The sequence below is a fragment of the Trichomycterus rosablanca genome, chromosome 10 (genome assembly GCF_030014385.1).
Source record: "Trichomycterus rosablanca isolate fTriRos1 chromosome 10, fTriRos1.hap1, whole genome shotgun sequence".
Taxonomy (NCBI): domain Eukaryota; kingdom Metazoa; phylum Chordata; class Actinopteri; order Siluriformes; family Trichomycteridae; genus Trichomycterus; species Trichomycterus rosablanca.
This window is the reverse complement of record NC_085997.1, coordinates 13,128,994-13,152,209: the sequence shown is the minus strand read 5'-3', so window position 1 is coordinate 13,152,209 and position 23,216 is coordinate 13,128,994. Positions and strand designations below refer to the sequence as shown.

General features: G+C 40.3%; 1 protein-coding gene across 1 annotated transcript in view; it reads right to left on the bottom strand.

The window, feature by feature from the left end:
* afap1 (actin filament associated protein 1) overlaps positions 1–23,216 on the bottom strand; it is an 87,286-nt gene that overhangs the window by 19,888 nt on the left and 44,182 nt on the right. Inside the window, exons 4-8 of the mRNA XM_063003610.1 lie at positions 17,719–17,827; positions 15,209–15,420; positions 14,938–15,117; positions 6,178–6,270; positions 3,661–3,736 (exon numbers count right to left, since the gene is read on the bottom strand). Coding sequence (XP_062859680.1) covers positions 3,661–3,736; positions 6,178–6,270; positions 14,938–15,117; positions 15,209–15,420; positions 17,719–17,827 — 670 coding nt within the window. The remainder of the gene's footprint in view (positions 1–3,660; positions 3,737–6,177; positions 6,271–14,937; positions 15,118–15,208; positions 15,421–17,718; positions 17,828–23,216) is intronic.

The window sequence follows — 23,216 nt, the reverse complement described above, 5'->3', positions numbered from 1 at the left end:
CTAAAAAAAAGTGGAGGATGATTTGAATGTTTCTTTAAACTGAATGGCTGTGGGTGGGTGGGTGATTTGTCACCATCTGTAGACTTTGTGACAAGCATTTAAGTATTGTAAATAAAACTACAAAGTGCTGGGCCCAGATAAAAAATTATGAGAATGGCTTAAGGCGTAGAAACTGTGCCAAATCAAGTATGCAGACCAAAATAGCTAAATACAGGGGTGAACAAAACAAAAAGAAAAATGATATAAATCATCAGTATAAAAACATTCTTTTTTTTTTTCATTTATACTCTTAACCTGCACACTAGCAGCATAAACAGCATAATGCATGTATTAGCTATCAAACATTTAAGAGTTTGTTAGTTGTCTTGTGTGGCTTTGTAATAATAATAATGAATCTAGCTATTGGGGGGCACATATCAGTGGACCCTTAGTGCCACTCCCAAACCTAGATAAAAAATAATAATAATAACCCAAATTTGTAAAACCCCAAATCAGAAAAAGTTGCGACAGTATGGAAAATGCAGATAAAATAAAAATGCAGTGTTTCTTACATTTACTTTGACTTTTATTTCAATGCAGACAGGATGAACCCAAGATATTTCATGTTTTGTCTGCTCAACTTCATTTCATTTATTAATAAACATCCATTCCTGCATTTTAGGTCTACAACACATTCCAAAAAAAGTTGGGACAGGGGCAATTTAGGGCTAGTAATGAGGTGAAAAAACTAAATAATGATGTGATTCCAAACAGGTGATGTCAACAGGTGATTGTGATCATGGTTTGGTACAAAAGCAGCATCCAGGAAAGGCTGAGTCTTTGATAAGCAAAGATGATGAGAGGATCTCCAGTTTGTCAGCAGTGCGTGAGAAAATGATTAAAACGTACCTTAACTAATGTACCTCGAAGAAAGATTGGAAGGGATTTGCATATTTCTCCCTCTACAGTGCATAATATCATTAAACAATTCAAGGAATCGGGAGGAATTTCAGTGCGTAAAGACCAAGGGAGCAAGCTTAAGCTGAACATGTACAAATGTCAGACTGTCAGTCCAAAAGCCAGGGTCTGACATGGTATGGGGCTGTGTCAGTGCCCTTGGCAAAGGTCATTTACACTTCTGTGATGCAGCATTAATGCATAAAAGTACATTGAGATCTTAGAGCAACATATGCTGCCTTCAAGACGTCACCTTTTCAAGGGATGTTCATGCATTTTTCAAGACAATGCAAAACCACATGCTGCACACATTACAAAGTCATGACTGCAGAAGAAGAGGGTACGGGTACTGGACTGGCCTGCCTGCAGTCCTGACCTGTCCCCAATAGAGACTTTTAAAAGGAAAAATGTGACAACGACGACCCCGTACTGTTGCACATCTTAAGACGTGTTTGCAGGAAGAATGGGACAAAATAAAAGTTGAAAAACTAAATCACTTGGTATCCTCGGTGCCAAAACGTCTTTTAAGTGTGGTGAAAAGGAATGGCAACATGAATGTGTTGCAGGCCTAAAATGCAGGAATGGATGTTTATTAATAAATGAAATGAAGTTGAGAAGACAAAACATGAAATATCTCAGGTTCATCCGGTGTCATATCAGGTGGTTTTTTTATTATTTGCATTTTCCATACTGTCCCAACTTTTTCTGATTTGGGGTTGTAAATAATCAAATATAAGACATAATGGAAATACCTTGTTAAATACAGTAAGAGTATAAAAACAAAAGAAGTAAAATTTAACGTCACACCAACGCCTGGTGGGGCATCTCCAGCATCACCCAAACACTGTTACCAATTAGGATTTTCACAAAACTGGACTCAAGGAGTGCGTACAATCCTTCTCTCATAATCGACATCATGCACAACACCTGGCGGGGCATCAACTACCCTTTATATTCCACCCCAAAACATCATTGCTGTGCCGTTTTCCTGTTTCTACAAAATCTAGGAATACTCAGAGGCATCTTGTATTAGTAAAGTCATGTGTTGGTACATAAACATTTTGACTTTAAATTGTTTCGTTTGGTTTCATCTTTGGGTTCAAGTCTTGTGTTGTTTATGTCCGATTTAGTCTAGCCTAGCGTCTTTAGCACTGTTAGCATAGCTTAGCGTGTTTAGCACTGTTAACCTCATATATTATTCACTGTGGTGTGTATTATTGGTGGTGGTTTAGTCTTACGCACTAGCGTTTATAATTGGGTCATTACTACAATTCGGTGCCTTCTGTGTCCCCAGTACTGATCATTGTATTTACTAAGTACATTTTAACCAATACAATTTCTAAACACCTTACTGAAATAATTAACACTTTCAAATACTAAACACAATGTTTTCTACCCCCCCCCCCCCCCAAATAAAATGACTGTATACATACTGTTTTTATCTCTTAGATACCAGAGGTGTTCCCATGTCCCCAGTGCTGTACATTCTGATTTAATGATGACTATATGAGGTTTAATCATGAAAATATCTGTCTTTCAATACTGTTTAAAAGGTTTGCTTAAGTCCCTCTAAACCTTGGATTTTTTTTTTCTTTATAAGTTTTATTTTATTGCTGATTATAAGAGTTTTTCACACGTCCCTCAAGTTGCTGTCCACCCTGTTATTTCTTACTACTGTCTCTTAAAATGAAGAGCTGTTTTACATACTGACATCATTTCCTGGAGCTCACATGATCTTTTTGGAGGGAAAACTGTGGAAGATGAGTGGCTTATTAAACTCCTCATTTTAATGTTGTTTTTTCCACATTTTATCCTAAAAGTCTTATATGGTTAACCATAACATGTCCATCCTGTTATGTGATATATGAGAAAAAGCAATATGATTTGATCATTTAAAAAATAACCATACTAAAAAGCAGAATTCTTAGTCTGAATTCACTTTTATGCTAGCATGGTTTTGCTCACTCGCTAACTAATGGCTAATTTTATGTCAGAATGTCCACCCTGTTATGGTCCACCCTGTTATAACCTAATATGTAACAGGCTGGACGTCACAGTGTTTATGAGGTGCATGTGTAATTTAGCTTGACCAATATTAGTTTGGAAAAGTATAACATGTCCTCTTATAGTAAAACATGAAAAACAAATTAAAACAGTGTTTCATTTTCAAAACGTTTTAAGGTCCAAAACGCACCCAATCCCAGGAATGACCCAATGTGTTCCAGTGTTTGGTGTTACAAGTGTTTTACTTATCACACACATTTAGGTTTTAAAAACATAGTTGGTGCTAATGAGATCAAACCATTCTCTAAAAATAAAAGACAAAAAAGCTTAAAACTAATGCTATCATGTGTCTTACATCATTAAGAAACTGTCTTTGTTTTATTTATCAATACAACTTACCATTTTATTATATTTAACCAATGCAGTCCTTCCTACACAGCTTCCTTTTAACCAAATATGGGGTCTATGTAGGGCATACGAAAACATCTAAATGCACTACATATGCAACAAAACACCATCTGGGAATCAGCCACAGAAAAACACATACTATTTCACTAACTAGGATTTTCACTTTGATCAGCACTTTCCAGTTCAAGTTAACCAATTCCACCAACTACTTTTACACTTAACCAATTTTTAGTAAGTCTCTGGGATTTTCCATAAATCTCTGGGTGTATGTGCATGTGTAAATAGAGTTTACTTAATCATGGAGTTGCCTACCTGGATCTTTTCCGTCTGAGTTGCCATTTTCATGGATGGGCTCACCATCTGAACTTGGTCTATCACAGGACAGCTTCTGTGAGAAGAGAGTCAAATGTTTACAGACCTAACAACTACAGCTGTTACTATACACCTACCAGCCAATACCCGTTAAGCTGATGAATATTGTGCATGTGTTTGTTACAGTGTTAACCACAAGCGCATTAGCACATCCATATTAACAATCTAAATAGAAAGCCACATGTTTACAGACTCATCCATGTACACAAGCATTTAATATGTACATACATACCCACTTATTATTAATATTTATACGTCACATACATACAGCCATCGACTTTATAACAGAATTGCACAAAAATTTGTTTGATGGCAACTCTTGCTTTCTACGCAACGAAACTGAACGTCTGTTTTGTATTAGGTGTACGTAATTAGGGCTTACCTACACTGTGCTAGTTTGAGAGTTGTTTATCATTAAGTATTAAAAGGCCCTCAAATCTGTCACACACACACACACTTAAGAATAAGAATCAGATTAGATCAGAGTAGGTTTGTTTAGAGAGCACAGAGGGCAGAACTTAGGTGTTCTTTTTAAACAAGATTTTTTTCCCTCATCACACACCTCATTAAGAGTACCAGCACACAATTTACTATGGTAAGATGGGATTTGGCATGTGTTCGCTTATTTTATGGCATTCCACGTCTTACCACAGCTATGTGTAGCATATGAAGAGCTGTGGATGAAATAAACACACGTACACACCTACATAAAAACATGTACATCAGCAAACATACAAAAAATGGCTGGGTTGTACCTAATATCAGTAGGTCTGGGACAATAAAGATTATGTGGCTAGGGGTGCACTGATACTATTCTTTTTTCTTTCGATAGTGATATCTGATCCTCACAAACTGTACAATACAGATTATCGATACAGATGCCAATTCTATTCTATCTTTTATCTTTAACAAATTCTAATATCTCTAACATCTTTAACAACTTCTACACTGATCAGCCATAACATTAAAACCACCTCCTTGTTTCTACACTCACTATCCATTTTATCAGCTCCACTTACCATATAGAAGCACTTTGTACTTCTACAATTACTGACTGTAGTCCATCTGTTTCTCTACGTACTTTTTTTAGCCTGCTTTAATGCTCTTCTTCAATGGTAAGGACCCCCACAGGACCACCACAGAGCAGGTATTATTTAGGTGGTGGATGATTCTCAGCACTGCAGTGACAATGACATGGTGGTGGTGTGTTAGTGTGTGTTGCGCTGGTATGAGTGGATCAGACACAGCAGCGCTGCTGGAGTTTTTAAATACCGTGTCCACTCACTGTCCACTCTATTAGACACTCCTACCTAGTTGGTCCACTTTGTGGATGTAAAGTCAGAGACGTTCGCTCATCTATTGCTGCTGTTTGAGTTGGTCATCTTCTAGACCTTCATCAGTGGTCACAGGACGCTGCCCACAGGGCACTGTTGGCTGGATATTTTTGGTTGGTGGACTATTCTCAGTTAAGCGACAGTGAGGTGTTTAAAAACTCCATCAGCATTGCTGTGTCTGATCCACTCATACCTGTACAACACACACTAACACACCACCACCATGTCAGTGTCACTGCAGTGCTGAGAATGATCCACCACCCAAAAAATACCTACTCTGTAGTGGTCCTGTGGGGGTCCTGACCATTGAAGAACAGAATGAAAGGGGGCTAACAAAGCATGTAGAGATACAGATGGACTACAGTCAGTAATTGTAGAACTACAAAGTGCTTCTATATGGTAAGTGGAGCTGATAAAATGGACAATGTGTGTAGAAACAAGGAGGTGGTTTTAATGTTATGGCTGATCAGTGTATTTACATGCATGGTGCACACACATATAAAACATCTGTCCTAAATGTCCTAAACAATCCTGTCTCTAAATGTACATCTACAACCTGTTCGAACAGAGTATGTGTTCCCAATAAGGTGGCCAGTTAGTTTAAACGGTATTAAAATACGTAAAATCCTCACAAAACTGCTGCACCTGATACACTGATCCCAAACAGTACATTCTGCTATTTCCTGACCATATTAGTGCTGATTATGATCCACCACCCAAACATCATCTGGGAAGAAGGTGCTTTATGGGGGTCCCTTTCAAGTGTACAGTGCAGCAGATGTGCTAACGTCAGTAAATGTATACCCACAAAGTTCATCTGTTGGGTATTGTAGGTGTAGCCTAATTATCATTCAATTAATGTACCTTACAGACAGGTGTACCCAAACACTAAATCTGGGGCCAGTGATAGCTCAATGGTTAAAGGTACTGGACTAGTAAACAGAAGGTTGCCGGTTCAAGCCCCGCCACCACCAAGTTGCCACTGTTGGGTCCCTGAGCAAGGCCCCTGACCCTCAATTGCTTATTGTGTTCCACTCACTGTGTAAGTCGCTTTGGATAAAAGCATCTGCTAAAATGCTGAAAATGTAAATCTAAATGTCATTCATATTTACACTGGTCTTACCTTCTCTAGCTCAATTTTATGAACAGGAGATCCAGAAACGGCTCCATCAGAGTCCACTGTTCCATTTCCATAAGCACAGACCTCCTTCATCACCTAAAAACAAAAAATAAAAAGCCACAATGCAATGAGTAAACAAACATATGTGGTACTTATAAGTAATACTTGAAGCAGCAGATACTAGCAGGTAGAATTCAGTACATTCAGAACATTTACATTGAGGTGTTCATGCCGGTCTGAGGGTTTGTTAACATTTGTATCTATTATTACATAACTAAAACATTTTACTGATAGTCAGTGGTTATTGCTGTATATCTGGTATTTTTACATTACATCAGAGCTACATCGCTACATTACTTTAACAGTATTTCTTCAGGCATTTAGAAAATTGGTAGTGAGTGTGACAACTGAGGACAGACATTTTCTTTCAAAACCAGTGCTTGATGTGGTCATGTGTGTACTCAAGGTACACAGTACCAACATTTTAGTCTCATTTCTCACAGAGTGCCAGTACTTTATCTTGCTCTCTCTATATTAGGTACTGGGTAATTCATAAGACTGTATATAAACTGCAATAGCCAAGGGGCACTACATGACTAGAAGTCTAGTACAAGACACATGGCAAGCCGCAAGTAATGGTAATGCTAGTCTAAGTAACATTAATACAGAATGTAACACTTTATGATTTGCTGATAAAGGCTGATACACAAGCCAACGTGAATAAAGAGGATGACTGGCATGTTTTTTCCCACTCTAAGCACTGTTCAAAAACACTTTATCAATCCCAAGTTCGGCTAATTGTTGGGGGTTTCCCCGCGTCCAATTGCCCGATTGCGTCATGCTTCCTCTCCACTAATGCTGGCCACGGCTCTGATTTGAGGAGAACGAAGCTAACCCACGCCCCCTCCGACACGTGGGCAGCAGCCGTATACATCTTTTCACCTACACTAGATGAGATCTGCTGCGGATCAGCTCTGTGTACGGAGAGACACACCCTGATCCGAACTTTTTTCCCCGTCTCTGTGCAGGCGAGATCAACCAGCCAACAGAGGTCGTAGTTGCATCAGTTATGAGAGAGTCCCTATCCGGCTTAATGCCCCGTCCCTATATGAACAACAGGCCAATCGTTGTTCATGTGGCCACTCAGCCCAGCTGGCAGGCAGAGCTGAGACTCGATACGATGCTCTGGTATGGCATACCACCTGAGTGGCCAATAGGAATTACAGTTAATAGGATGACCAACTGGTAGCAAACTGGCATCTAATAACAGTGCAACATTAAAAGCCACTGAACTCTTATGACCCATTACATTGCTGGTATTTGTCTGGGAAGGTTGCAGACCTTGCTTGTTTTTCATGGCTGTACAATTTCATGATTATCATGTGATTTTATTAAAATAGCTAAAATCTCTAGTAAGCGTGTGTAGCGTAATAGGAAAAGCCACACTGCTGGTAACCAAAGTGCCTGAGCTCTGGGGGGTCGAATCCCATACTTGGCTCACAGATACACAAAGTGTATGGCATTACATTCACCTAGCCATTATGGTAAAACATATCAGTGCCGATCTCAAGCACAGATAAATAAGAAGATTGCGTCAGGAAAGACATCCGGACTAAAAAAGGTCAAATCAAATACACAGACAAATAATGCGGCAAACCCCTAACAGAAGCAGCCGAAAGGAATTATGAGCCACAGGCAGAGTGTGTTCATAATTTTTTGTTTGTTATTTTATTTATAAATTTTCTCCCATTTTCTTCCAATTTTAGTGTAGTCAATTTGTCTTCTGCTGCTGAGGATCCATGATTGCAGTCGAGGTGGGACTACCAAACACCATGGACTTACATAACATTTTTTATTCACAGACAATCAATGGTTTCAACAGAACATCATCCATCAAAGAGCCACAAAGAGCCATGCAGTAAACAACAAGGAGTGCCAAGTCAAGACATGCAATCAGACCAGGACATAGCATCTGAGCATAATGCATCACTGCTCTCTATGTATGCACATGTAAATGAGATATACCCAGCACCCACTGTAGACAAGATGACCCTGGATAACAATAGCACCAACAATTAGATTAGGTAGGACAGACACATACACCAGTGTAGGTTTTTTTCAACCCAAATGTCCTTGGTAAAACAAATAATATGTTTGAGTTTATCTAAATGCTTCAATACCATGCTGCACGGTGAGGTTTGGCAACTGGTACATGTAAGAACGCCTGTGGGATATTTTTGGGCTAGGGCTGCATGGTTTTGGCATGAAGCAGTGTCAGGATAAGCTAAGGGAAAGTGACGCCTCCCCTACTTTCAAATAGAGGCTACATTAATTAGCCAAATGCCCCATGATGAGCAATTAAATCTGGTAGATGTTTGAGCCAACCAATCTCAGCAAAGCGACCCATCTGGCAGTCTAGTCGTGTCCAATTACCCTGATTGCGTCCTCTATACTGATTCGACTCTTCACCGCTGACTGAGGACGCCTCTAAACTGACATGCGCCCCCTCCGGCACGTGCATTTTTTACCTGCACGAGTCAAATTCATACACTTGACGGGCACTGCGTACGGAGGGCCACACCCCATTCAGCATTATTCCTGGGCCTCAGCCAGCAGGGGCTGCAGTCGCCCCAGTTATGAAGACCTATGATCCGACTTTCTTACTCTCTAACCCTGAACAACAGCCAATCGTTGTTCATGCAGCCACCCAGCCTAGTCAGAAAGGCAGAGCTGAGATTGGATACGATGTATTCGAAACCCCAACTCTGGTGAGCTAGCGTACTTTACCGCTGTGCCACCTGAGCGGCCTAGATTGGGAGATTTTAGTATTAAAAAAAAAACAAGAAAAAGTCCACATTTGCCAGCAACTGTTACACTGAGCTTAAAATCATGTGGTGTTTATTAGTTCATAATGATACATAATTGCTGGCGCTATTAGGAATAGTTAGCAATAGAACCAGTTGGCACAAAGCATAACCACATTTTATGGCAAAAACAATAACAACTGTCACATTTTATTACACTTCTTTATATATACATTTTATTTTTATGTTGTACCACCACTTTATCCTGGGTCCTGGATTTGATTCCCAGGTGGAGCAGTCCGGATCCTTTCTGTGTGGTTTGCATGTTCTCTCCATGTCTGCATGGGTTTCCTCTGGGTGCTCCAGTTTCCTCCCACAGTCCAGAGACATGTAATGAGTTTAACTGACAACACTAAAGTCCCCCTATGTATGAGTGGTTGTGTAAATGTGTGTATGTGTGTTCGCTGTGATGGACTGGCGACCTGTCCAGGGTGATTCAGGCCTTTCGCCCAGTGAATTTGGCCCACCGTAACCCTTAATATGATAAATCATTGGTAAAACAGACAGCAAATGAAAAAATTAATGCTAATTAGTGGCACATAAGCAAATTGTAAATACATGTCATATGCTGCTTTATACTGGACAGGGTCACAGTCTGTCTGGCTTCCCAGGCTTCCAGTAATACATTGGACAGAACACCAATTCATTGCAGGGCCTTGGCAAATCATGGCTGTATGTAAATGCCCACTTGGCCTATATCCCCACTTGAGTGGGTTAGCTTAATTTACCAATGCACCCTGTGAATGCCTTGATGTGACACAAATCAGTAAATCTAAATTAAGTCTAAATCCAAAATCATGACAATATAAGATTAATTGTGCACAATGCTTAGCACACACACACACACACACACACACACACACACACACACACAAATGTAGTAAATATTAGGCAGGCAAGGCATTGCAGTAGAGATACAGAAGCCTTAGTTAAACATTGCTATCATGCAGGGCAGCTAAGCAATGATTGGATAACAGTCTGACATGTCAGTGTAACTGGAGTGGCAGTGTGGAGTAAAACACAGAACAAACTAACACACTGCACATCTTACCAGCACTGCAGAGCAGAGACATAAGGTAAAGAATGAGAAGGTCGAAGAAAGAGAAGAAGAAGAAAGCCAGCGCCTCTCTCTATGCCAGGCCAGAGGACGCAAAGCCACTTAGAGCAAAGAAACTAACGGCTGGGAAAGAAAGAACACAGGGCAAACACATCTAAGAAAGATACAGCACTGGAAAAAATTTGCACTGAAGCAAAGGCTACACAGCGCCAACATTTTCCATTAACAAATGAACAAGTTATTTCTGGTTGAAGCATTATTAGAGGACTAAAACCCCTGGTTTGTATTGTGCCTCTATGTGATAAACACCGATCGGGCATAACATCATGACCACCTCCTTGTTTCTACACTCACTGTCCATGTTATCAGCTCCACTTACCATTTAGAAGCACTTTGTAGTTCTATAATTACTGACTGTAGTCCATCTGTTTCTCTACATACCTTTTTAACCTGCTTTCACCCTGTTCTTCAATGGTCAGGACCCCTACAGAGTAAGTATTATTTTGGTGGTAAATCATTCTCAGCACTGCAGTGACACTTACATGGTGGTGGTGTGTTAGTGTGTGTTGTGCTGGTATGAGTGGATAAGACACAGCAGCACTGCTGGAGTTTTTAAACACCTCACTGTCACTGTTGGACTGAGAATAGTCCACCAACCAAAAACATCCAGCCAACAGCACCCTATTGGCAGTGTCCTGTAACCACTGATGAAGGTGTAGAAGATGACCAACTCAAACAGCAGCAATAGATGAGTGATCGTCTCTGACTTTACATCTACAAGGTGGACCAACTAGGTAGGAGTGTCTAATAGAGTGGACAGCGATTGGACACGGTATTTAAAAACTCCAGCAGCACTGCTGTGTCTGATCCACTCATACCAGCACAACACACACTAACACACCACCACCATGTCAGTGTCACTGTAGTGCTGAGAATCATCCACCACCTAAATAATACCTGCTCTGTGGTGGTCCTGTGGGGGTCCTGACCATTGAAGGTTAAAAAGTATGTAGAGAAATATATGGACTACAGTCAGTAATTGTAGAACTACAAAGTGCTTCTATATGGTAAGTGGAGCTGATAAAATGGACAGTGTGTGTAGAAACCAGGAGGTGGTTTTAATGTTATGGCTGATTAGTGTATATTTCTTTGTTAAGAACAAAAAATATAATACTATTGACAGATACATTTTATTTGATGCTATAGATCAGGAAACAGAATTATGTTTTTGTCCATCATAGCAACCCATCGTTCACTTACACATTCAGTTGGGAACTACGTATATCATGCATTTTAGCACTAATTAAGTGCAAAGAACATTTGAAGCACTTTGTAGTTCTACAATTACTGACTGTAGTCCATCTGTTTCTCTTCATACTTTTAACCTGCTTTCTCCCTGTTCTTCAACGGTCAGGACCCCCACAGGACCACCACAGAGCAGATATTATTTAGGTGGTGGATCATTCTCAGCACTGCAGTGACACTGACATGGTGGTTGTGTGTTAGTGTGTGTTGTGCTGGTATGAGTGGATCAGACACAGCAGCACTGCTGGAGTTTTTAAATCTCATGTCCACTCACTGTCCACTCTATCAGACACTCCTACCTTGTTGGTCCACCTTGTAGATGTAAAGTCAGAGACGATCACTCATCTATTGCTGCTGTTTGAGTTAGTCATCTTCTAGGCCTTCATCAGTGGACACAGGATGCTGCCCACGGGGGCGCTGTTGGCTGGATATTTTTTGTTGGTGGACTATTCTCAGTCCAGCAGTGACAGTGAGATGTTTAAAAACTCCATCAGCACTGCTATGTCTGATCCACTCATACCAGCACAACACACACTAACACACCACCACCATGTCAGTGTCACTGCAGTGCTGAGAATCATCCACCACCCAAATAATACCCTCTCTGTAGTGGTCCTGTGGGGGTCCTGACCAGTGCAGAACAGCAAAGCATGCAGAGAAACAGATGGACTACAGTCAGTATTTGTAGAACTACAAAGTGCTTCTATATGGTAAGTGGAGCTGATAAAATGGACACCAATGTGCTCTCGATACATGGAACACCTGACAGAATATCTTGAGCTACGTCTTTCACAAACACCAATTATCACTGCCGTACTTTCTAAATTTCCCTAGGGTGTACGTTTATTTGTGCAGTGTTTATTACTCATCAATCCAAAAGCAGTGACATGCCATAAATCATAAACTACTTATACAAATCTGCAAATGTGAAAGAAGAAGGAAACATGAATGTGAAATAGTTGCTGGATTGAGAATAGTCAACCAACCAAAAATATATCCAGCCAACAGCACCCCGTGGGCAGTGTCCTGTGACCACTGATGAAGGTCTAGAAGATGACCAACTCAAACAGCAGCAATAGATGAGAGATCATCTCTGACTTTACATCTACAAGGTGGACCAACTAGGTAGGAGTGTCTAATAGAGTGGACAGTGAGTGGACATGAGATCTAAAAACTCCAGCAGCGCTGCTGTGTCTGATCCACTCATACCAGCACAACACACACTAACACACCACCACCATGTCAGTGTCACTGCAGTGCTGAGAATGATCCACCACCCAAATAATACCTGCTCTGTGGTGGTCTTGTGGGGGTCCTGACCATTGAAGAACAGGGAGAAAGCAGGCTAAAAAGGTATGTAGAGAAATATATGGACTACAGTCAGTAATTGTAGAACTACAAAGTGCTCCTATATGGTAAGTGGAGCTGATAAAATGGACAGTGTGTGTAGAAACCAGGAGGTGGTTTTAATGTTATGGCTGATCAGTGTATATTTCTTTGTTAAGAACAAAAAATATAATACTATTGACAGCTAAATTTTATTTGATGCTATAGATCAGTTTTTACACCTAAAGAAATTATTGCCTAAAACAGGCTGAGGCTAGAGTCCTTGGTGTTTTTACATCTGTCCTGTTGGTAATATTCAAAAACCCAAAGAGCCCTACATTCCTCAATCACAAACATGGCAAACTCTGGTGCAAAGAAACAAACAAATGTTTGAGTTCACCCTATGAAACACTAAATTCTACCCAAAGCACCTTTGGAAATTTATAAACAAGGCAAAGAAAGCATGAGGCATAAGCTGCCATTTTCTACAATTATTTCCAGGCTGCTGCTCGTTTGACCAGACGTGCCTAGTCAGTGGTGCATTAGCAAACGTTTGGCTCATAAACAAATCAGCCATTGCTTACAGATTGAGAGCTAAACCAGAGTCCTGGGACGGTCGTTAGCAGCAGAGGCAGTATAGCTCGCTGACTACAGGGCCGAGACACAGGCTTTGTTTTACAAGCTGAGAAAAACAGATGTGGAGGGAAAATAGCTGTACAGGCACAGCATATATTTCCTTTATATACCCTCATATAACCAAGCTACCCACTTAATATAGGCATATATTTAAACAGAATGGGGTATGGTTGTACATGTTGCTTTAAAGTGAGGGCACAATCATAGACGGAAGTCGCAGGGCATTTCTTGCTTTAATGCTAAGAGGGCACAGACAGAGTGACTGAGAAGGAAGGCAGGGTTGTAAACATTCACTATTGCTTAATGGAGGGAAGCATTCAGCATCCGCAAACCCCGCTCTGTCATTTTACGTGGCCTACCACTTCGTGGCTGAGTTGCTGTCATTCCCAATCGCTTCCACTTTGTTATAATACCACTGACAGTCGACTGTGGAATATTTAGTAGTGAGGAAATTTCACGACTGGACTTGTTGCACAGGTGGCATCCTATCACTGTACCACGCTTTAATTCACTGAGCTCCTGAGAGTGACTTACACCATTCCTGAACCATTTTTGCTTTGTGGCAGGGCGCATTATCCTGCTGAAAGAGGCCACAGCCATCAGGTAATACCGTTTCCATGAAAGGGTGTACATGGTCTGCAACAATGCTTAGGTAGGTGGTACGTAAAAGTAACATCCACATGGATGGCAGGACCCAAAATTTCCCAGCAGAACATTGCACAAAGCATCACACTGCTTCCGCCGGCTTGCCTTCTTCTCATAGTGCATCCTGGTGCCATGTGTTCCCCAGGTAAGCGACGCTCACGCACCCGGTCATCCACGTGATGTAAAAGAAAACCGTGATTCATCAGACCAGGCCGCCTGCTTCCATTGCTCACGTGCCAATTGTTGGCGCTTTCGGCAGTGGACAGGGGTCAGCATGGGCACCATGACTGGTCTGCGGCTATGCAGCCCCATACGCAACAAGCTGTGATGCACTGTGTATTCTGAGACCCTTCAATCAGATCCAGCATTGACTTCTTAAGCAATTTGAGCAACAGTAGCACGTCTGTTGGATCGGCCACACAGGCCAGCCTTCACTCTCTATGTGCATCAGTGAGCCTTGGCCGCCCATGACCCTGTCGCGGGTTTACCACTGTTCCTTCCTTGGACCACTTTTGATAGATACTGACCACTGCAGATCGGGAAAACTCCACAAGAGCTGTAGTTTTGGAGATGCTCTGATCCGGTCGTCTAGCCATTACAATTTGGCCCTTGTCAAACTCGCTCAAATCCTTACGCTCGCCCATTTTTCCTGCTTTTAACACATCAACTTTGAGGATAAAATGTCCCCCTGCTGCCTAATATATCCCACCCACTAACAGGTGCCGTGATGAAGAGATAACCTGTGTTATTCACTTTACCTGTCAGTGGTCATAATGTTATGCCTAGTCAGTGTATACTAACATAAAATGGTCTGCATTGGGAGATGAGGCTCCTGTGGTCCCTGTCAATGCTAAAGCCATACATGTGCATAGGTACAACCTTTAAGCATAATAATAACATGGGCCATTGGTCTTTTAGCATAATTTTTACCTTGAGCCACTCCTCAGCTTGCTCTTTGCTGTGGACTGCGAGCACCAGTGCATCTGCCCCCTGGTGGACAATCTTTAACTCGTGCTTCTTCTTTTTGCTGTCTTTAGGGATATGAGTGACACTGCAGCCCGGCAGGAGAAGCTCCATCTGAGGAGTCTGATCTTTAGAGGATTTATAGCACTGAGGAAGTGGAAATAAAAGAGAACGAGAGATGATGTTAGAAAAAACATACATGCTATTAAATGATGTGCATCACTATGCATGTCCTTACTAGGAGTTTATTGTCCTTGATGACACAGAGCAGTTTGGTCCACTGGCCGAAGCGTTTCTTTCGCAGGAGGAAAGCACAGATGCGTGCATCCTTCACTAAATCCATGGAGGCCTCCTCTGATGGCCACTGGTGACGCATCTTCTGTCCTTTCCCATCCTCCTCTTCTTCATCATATGACTCGTACGAGCTGCTCATTGCATCTGAGTCATACTCTGGAAAGAAAGAATCAGATGAAAATGAGATCCTGCTGTACTGGTTCTGTTTTTTGTTAATGTGCGTATAACTGTATGTAATCAAATCTTGAACCCCAGGCTAAAGTACCCCATGTTGCCATGTCCAAATTCAGGTATAATGATGCTTACAGGGTGATACATCTAGTTCAGCATGATTCATTTAAGAAAAGCTTAACACTCATACAAATGAGTCAGTCTGTTAAACTGTTTAAATCACTAGTATCAAAATCAATTGTAATAACTTAGAGATGCTGCAAAATATGTGGGAACAATTGTAAGGGCCCTGAGTGTTGAGCTGTATTCATATGATACATGGCACAATCATGTTTGCGAGGCTGTGCCATTGTTTCCTGTCTTGAGCATCGTGTATCATCGTGTAAATGCAGTTTTGCATTTTTTTTTTTGGAACTGATTTTTTATTCATCACACAAAACAATACATACAACATACAACATGTATGAGATGCATTCGTAATCACAGTTAGAAAAAAGGTAGTTAAAGTTGTTGCATTTCAAGCAATTATTGGTAATGATTTTTTGTTAAACTTATCTGTAATCTAGCCGCTCAGGTGGCGCAGCGGTAAAAACACACGCTGCAACCAGAGCTGGATCTCGAATACATGGTATCAAATCCAGCTCTGCCTTACCAGCTTGAGGCTGAGACTGAACAACGATTGGCCTGTTGTTCAGTTGGGGGTGGGACAAAAAGCCGGATGTGGGTCTCTCTCTGTCAGAATGGTGCAATTACGACCTCTGCTGGCTGATTAGTGGCGCCTACACAGAGATGAGGAAGGAGTGCTCTTAGGGTGTGTCTCTCCGCAAAAATGCATGCGGCTTGCTGCTCATATGTCGGAGGGGATATGGGTTAGCTTCAATCTCCTCGGTCAGGGCAGGGTTCGGCATAGGCAGAGAGGAAGCACGATGCAAATTGGACAATTGGACGCACTTAAGGGGGGAGAAAAAAGGGGAGAAAATACATTAAAAAAAAACGTATCTGTAATCTTGCTGTAATCTTGTCTTTCTCCATTATAAAATCCTTTTTAACCATATCTTTCTATCGCACTATGTTTGGGGGTTGAGGTTTTAACCAATAAACTGTAATCATTTCTTTGCTACTAAAAGCAAAACTCTCAATAAATATATCACATTGGTCACATTATCAGGTAGTATACCTAATATATACAGTGCAGGATCTAATGTAAATCTGATTCCTAAAATTTGCTCTCTTTTTGAACACTTTTCCAAAATTCTGATACTTTAGGGCAGTCCCAAAATATATGGGTCAAGTCCCCCACTTGTCCACAGTTACTCCAACATAGCTCAGATGTCTTACTATATTTTGATGTAACAGAAAGGGGTATTGAAGTATCTCATTTTTATTTTGTAATCAAATTAGTTTTGCAGCTTTGACGCTCTGTTTTTACCACCTGCCGCTGCACTCAAAGTTCAAAAATTGAATTGTGACCAAGTTTGGTGCTGACCTTTTGGTCTCCCCACTGCCATGGTGGAGAGAGATAGATTCTTACTGTTTTACAAAACCCTGAATGGTTGGAGTTCACATTCAGTTAGAACCATGGCATCTTGAGAAAAAATCCAGCATGGTGACTAGCAAGCTGAAACAGTGAGACTGGGTTTGCATTTTAGATAGCAGTCCTATGTTTACTAATCCTGGAATCTCTTTTGTGGCTTCTTAACCATTTAATATGATTTCATTGTCCCTTAGATACAACCCACAACAATACAACCCACTTTGTTCTTTTGCTGGGTTTTTATCTTCTTATGTCTTAAAGTGTGAACAAAGCACATAACGCTTATCATAGGAAAGCTGCCTTGAGTTAAATCAGTGACCTTTGCCACTGTTGGGCCCCTGAGCAAGGCCCTTAACTGTAAAGTGCTGGCATTGTAATTCTAAGTCTAGTTGGGTAAATGTAACGACTACACTGGAGTTAAATTGGAACACCATGTTAAAAATGCTTATATTGACTTACTGTAAGTACGTTTATTGGTTGATTAAGAACTGATTTTTTATTGGTTGGCTGGGCCTCCGAGGGAGCTTTTTTTATCTGGATTTAACAATGTAAGTTTTTAAAGTGGTGACATTTTTAGTGGATACAGCACAAGCCCTATTGAGCATGCGATTTCTTGTATTTGTGTTTTGAGTGACTATAAAACACTCATTTACATTAAGTGTTACAGTTTATTTTAAGCTTTGATTTAATAAACTAAAAAACAGCAAACAGCAAAACATTCTAATTGTTGTACAAAAGTATGTTCTTACGAGAGGTGATGTATTCTGGAGCTTTTCCAGGACCCAGCGGTACAGCTTCCTCATAGTAGCCCTCAGGAAGAGATGAACTGGGTAACGGAGGTGGTCCATTATCTAGATGCTGCAGCGAGATAAAGCAAGATTACTAAAAAGTCAATAAAAACATGTGCCCCTGCTGTTTTTAGTGCCCCCTACAGTTTTTGAACACTGAATGTAATATTCGACATTGGCCTACCAATTTTGCTGCACATTTTAAAGGCAAACTAACATCAAGAAGAGTTGTATAATGAACCTTTTCTACTGCACAGTACTCTATTGTATGGTAGGCTTTTAAATCCACTGCCAAGTGACCCATACTGCACCCAAGTACCCATGCTAAATTTTGGTACCCTTCTTGACCAAGCGTATCAAAGTGGACTGTGCGGGATGAGCAAGAAAAAGTGTAGAATGCTGACTGGTCAAACAAAATTGCCACTGGAATGAAATACTGCAACTCCAATTTTTTTTCAAGCAGTGTCATGAAAAACACAAAAAGTTAAAACAAAGCAACAGAAAATGAAACACCACAATAATCGCAGCGGAGTTTAAGTGATGAGCCATTTACAAAGTCTGTCTTTTTAATGCATTTTTAGTGCAATCTAGTCATATCCGATTACCCAGTTGTATCACTTTTACACTGCTGCAGACTAGTGGTGGGCGGATCGATCCAAATATCGATATTATCGATACCAACGTTGGTATTGGTATTGAATCAATACTAGTGTAATGGGATCGATACTTTAGTTTTACTTTTTCTCAGCTACATTCAGCACGTTTCTCCTGTTTGGTCAGAAAGTAAAGACACCGATCCTCTCACATTTTACATGCACAACTCGCTCCTCCCCTCCTGCTCTGCTGTGTTTTGTTGTGGTACCGTCACGTTGTTATGTTGTTAAAATCCTAACAGACATCAGTACATTGGTAGGCATTGGAAGATTGTATGTTTTTGAATACTTTGCTTTGCAGATACAGAAATAGGGTCAATTTAATGGAAATAATAGTGTAAACTATACGTACGTAAAGTACGGACGCACTTTGCGCACCCTATGCAAATGAATCGGAGCATGCGTAATGAGGCTCTTATTCCGTGTGTTTGTGTTTTGATGAATGAGAGCTCTTTCCTTTTGACTTTGTGCTTATAAATGTAAACAGATTAGCATTTATTTTTTATTTTATATTAACAAGGACACATATATTCGGTCACTATTAAAAATTTACAAATTTATGAGTATGAGTTAGCTGCTTCTTGGTGATACGCCATGATGGTAACGTTGTGAGAAAGTAAAGCACCAGAAACAAGAAATCGGACCCCTTTAAACAACTGAATTTATTTACAACCCTACTGAGGGCAGCTACTTACAAAAATTTTATGTATTACAATAATACACTTAAAGGTCATGATAATTCATTCAGATTTAGCAATCTGATGATGCATCTACCTTAATTATTAAAAAGTATCTGTATCGGCAATACTGGCCCTATATTTACTTGGTATCGGATCGATACCAAATTTTGCAGTAACGCAGACCCTTACACTAACTAATACATGCCTGGACACGTGAACAGTAGTCATCCGCTTCATTTCAATTGCATAAGGTGAGTTCACACAGTGACCGGTATCACATACGGAGATTCACAAACTAATTTTATTCCACATCTCTGTGCAGATGCTTTAAACCACCAGCCAATCATATCCATGTAGACGCCCAGCTGGCCAATAGCAGATATAAGATTCAAACTCGAGAGCTTGAGGTCTCAGCACTGGTGGGCTAGTGTAGTCTAACATAGTAGTACACCACTGTGAAGTGTTAAAACTTGCAAGTTTTAAAAATCACACACCAGGCAGTGTGTCCAAACAAACACAATTGCCCATGTTTGGAGAGAGAGGTCGGATGGGATCTTTGCAATCTCCAGGACTGGTCTAGGCTTGCGGTAGTCGGGAGGGGGCCGGGTCAAGCAGGGAAACATGGGGCAGAAGAGTATGTCTCTTCAGACACAATACAGTTCTCCACCCCTGGCAGGTAAAAAGAAGTGGCAACTGTGCAACCGTCAAAGGGGCCTGAGAGTCTGTGGCTCTTGTCAATCAGGGTGGGGGTGGTGCAAGCGGTGAAGGTATGATTGGGGAAATTGGAAAATGCAAAAAATTTGTAAAATTGATTTAAAACACCTGTGAGCAATGAATGTGAAGGAAATGCCTGAAACTAATTATAAAGATTGGTGTTTACATACTTTTTGTTGTGCTGTGTTGGTACAATGAATGTAAAGCTAAATAAATCTGAACACTGTGTCTGAACATTTAGGTTAGAGCTAAATGATGGAGCAGTGAGTTCTGCTGGCATTTGTAATGCCTCATAATGGATCTCTTAATTTCTCCTGCCTGCTAGGCTTTATTATCAATGCTCGTAAGTGACTCAAAGCACAAACCTGCTGCCAGTTAGAAAGCATCTGTATTTACTCAATCCTACATTACTGGGAGCTCATGGGCTATGTGTGCGTGGTAGGATGGCAAGCTAAGCACTTTCAGATCATTTGGAACATCACTGGCAGCACATGTGACACCCTGCTGTCCGGACAATGAGACCAAGCCCAGCTACTTTACAATGTGAATGAGCTACAGCTTTTAGCTAACTTAGAAATCTTCATTCTTCTTCTACAGCTTCCACATGGAAAGTCTAACTCCACTGTATTTTCCCTTTATAGGGTTCACTGACACGACAGTTATTTTTTTCCCAGTGTCAGGAAGGGGAAAATCTGACACACAAAAGCATGATCACAGATGCCACCTGGCGCAGTCCTCTCCAACCATCAATGTGCCACAGCAAGGTGGAAAAGTACAGTACACTAGGACTGGCAAATATGGTAAAACACACTGCCATGAAAAACGTATTTAATCAAACTAGACTCATGGGTGTGTTTGAAAACCTAGTGAGCTCTCTACATAGACAGCATTTTACATCATCCTATGTGAGCTCCCAAGAAGGAGGCTGTTCGAAGGCACCTTAAATTTGAACAGTATTTTGACAGAATAACGATGGAGCATCCGATGCTGCCCTAGCATTGAAGGCAATCCCATTATTCAATGCGGCACAACTTTTCTCACAAAAAAAAAAAAAAAATATGGTGGACGGGGCGGAGCAAATAAATTACCATTGATTTTTAGATTGGTCTTTACATACTTTTTGTTGTTCTGTGTTGGTACAATGAAAGTAAAGCTAAATAAATCTGAACACTCTGTCTGAACATTTAGGTAAGAGCTAAATGATGGAGCATTGAGTTCTGTTGGCATTTGTAATAAAAAAAAATATGGTGGACGGGGTGGAGCAAATATATTACCATTGATTTTTAATTTGTATAAAGTTGCACACGTGTGATTTATTTGCAGGTTCGTGCTTGTCAGCAAATTTAACCGTGTTCGGTACACGGAGGGAGATGTTTGTTGACATGCTAGCGAGTTGTGCCACCTCATCCCTTTGGTTTGAATGGCATGAGGCTAACTGTGTTTGCTAAGTAAGCGAAAACTGAGTAGCGCGTTCGAATAACCTGACTTATAAGTTGATGATTTATAAGTAGAATCCTCTCTACTTAGGCAGCTGTCTATGTAGGCAGTAAGACAGCAAGGCAGCTCACTAGGTTTTCGAACACACCCTATATAATTACAACCTGATTAAATAGCCCTGTGTGAAAAAGTAGTTGCCCCCTAATCATTATTTTATTTTAACAGTGACAACTGCAACCAAACATTTTAGATAACTAGAGATCCTGTCAGTGTGAGGAAATGTTGACCCATTTTTTCCTTACATAATTTTTTGAATTCATCAACCTCTGAAGGCTTTAAGAAATAAACTTTCTTTAATACTTGCATGTTCAGAAGCTTCTTCAATTTCCACCTCCACATTCCCATTCTAATCCAATCAAAACTTTCTGTCTCTCTCTTAAGAGAAAGGATAACTTTAAAACATGAGTAGGAGCGAGAAAGCTGGATTAGTGAATACACTGAATGCCAGCCTACAGCCTGACAGATCGAGAAGCAGGTTGTCTACCGTTCCAAAACGTTCTTTTCCTCCTGTTCAAATCTTCAGCTTTTATGCACTGAGGATTGTTGATGTTGGCTGGTTGAAACAGCCTACATGTGTTCATTTCCTGTTACAGTGTATCAGCTACAATAACACCACTAACACACTGATAGGCTTCAAATGCTTATTTGCTTAACAAGTACAAGCAACACCAAGGAGTTGTGTTTCTCAAAAGCGTCATTTTAAATATGGATTGTAGGTTCCCTGAGGCAGTAGTGAAATGTTTCTACCAATATTTTTAATTAATTAATAGGAGCGCACCAGTACCATTAAGTAATCCTTAATTAATTATTATTAATTATTGTACTTGTCAATATCAAAAAGCAATTATCATAAATAACTGTATATTTGTTAATAAATTCTGATCACCTTAATTTCTGCTGAATGCAGTAATGTAAGTGCATAAATGAAGGAAGGTTAAACTTTATATTAAAGAATGAAACACACTTCTTTAGTATTACTAGCTGATTTCAGACCAATAATATTCTTATTCCTAGGGGCAAGGGTAAGGAAGTAGGCATCTATCTATCTATCTATCTATCTATCTATCTATCTATCTATCTATCTATCTATCTATCTATCTATCCATCCATCCATCCATCCATCCATCCATCCATCCATCCATCGCTGGGCGGTATGACGGTACATTCGATATACTGTCTTTGATTCTTTATACCATATGGATTTTTCAAATACAGCCATACCGTAACATAGTTAATACAACAGCTGTAAGCTTCAGTAGGCAGCAAATCATATAATATTGTTCACTGCTAAAAGCACTATGGAGCGTTGTGCAAATTAGATACAGCTCACAAGTTAGCCAGGTAGCGTTAGCATGACAGTGTTAACAGATGACTAGTGGTCAAGTTGCACGGTGGAGTTTGCAAACGTTTTATTTGTTAAAGGGAGAGCTAATGGTAATTGTACAATACTTAAATATTAAATAAACAATAAAAATTGTATTCATTGCAACTGTTTCACGTGTACTGATTCCATCATATATTGTGTCATTTTGTGGAGCCAAGCAAAGCTTATAGTACTCAAAAACTACATTATATAATAGAATATTAAAACCTTTTATATTCTATGTACAAATCTACTATCTACCTACCTACCTACCTACATGTCTGTCTGTCTAACCACCCATCCACCTACCTACCTTCCTACCTACCTACATACCTTCCTACATACCTATCTATCAATTAAATAAAGCATCAGCTGTTGTAAATGAATGTATCTGACAGTGTGCAAATATGTGGTGAAAACTGAATTAAACAAATACAGTATTTGTAGTTAGTGCTATAGGGCACATCATGATTGGGTATGAAAAGAAAACCTTAACCCTAGTTGAGTCCCTTTAAATCAAAATCCTCTCCTAAATGCATAAGTGTATGCTGC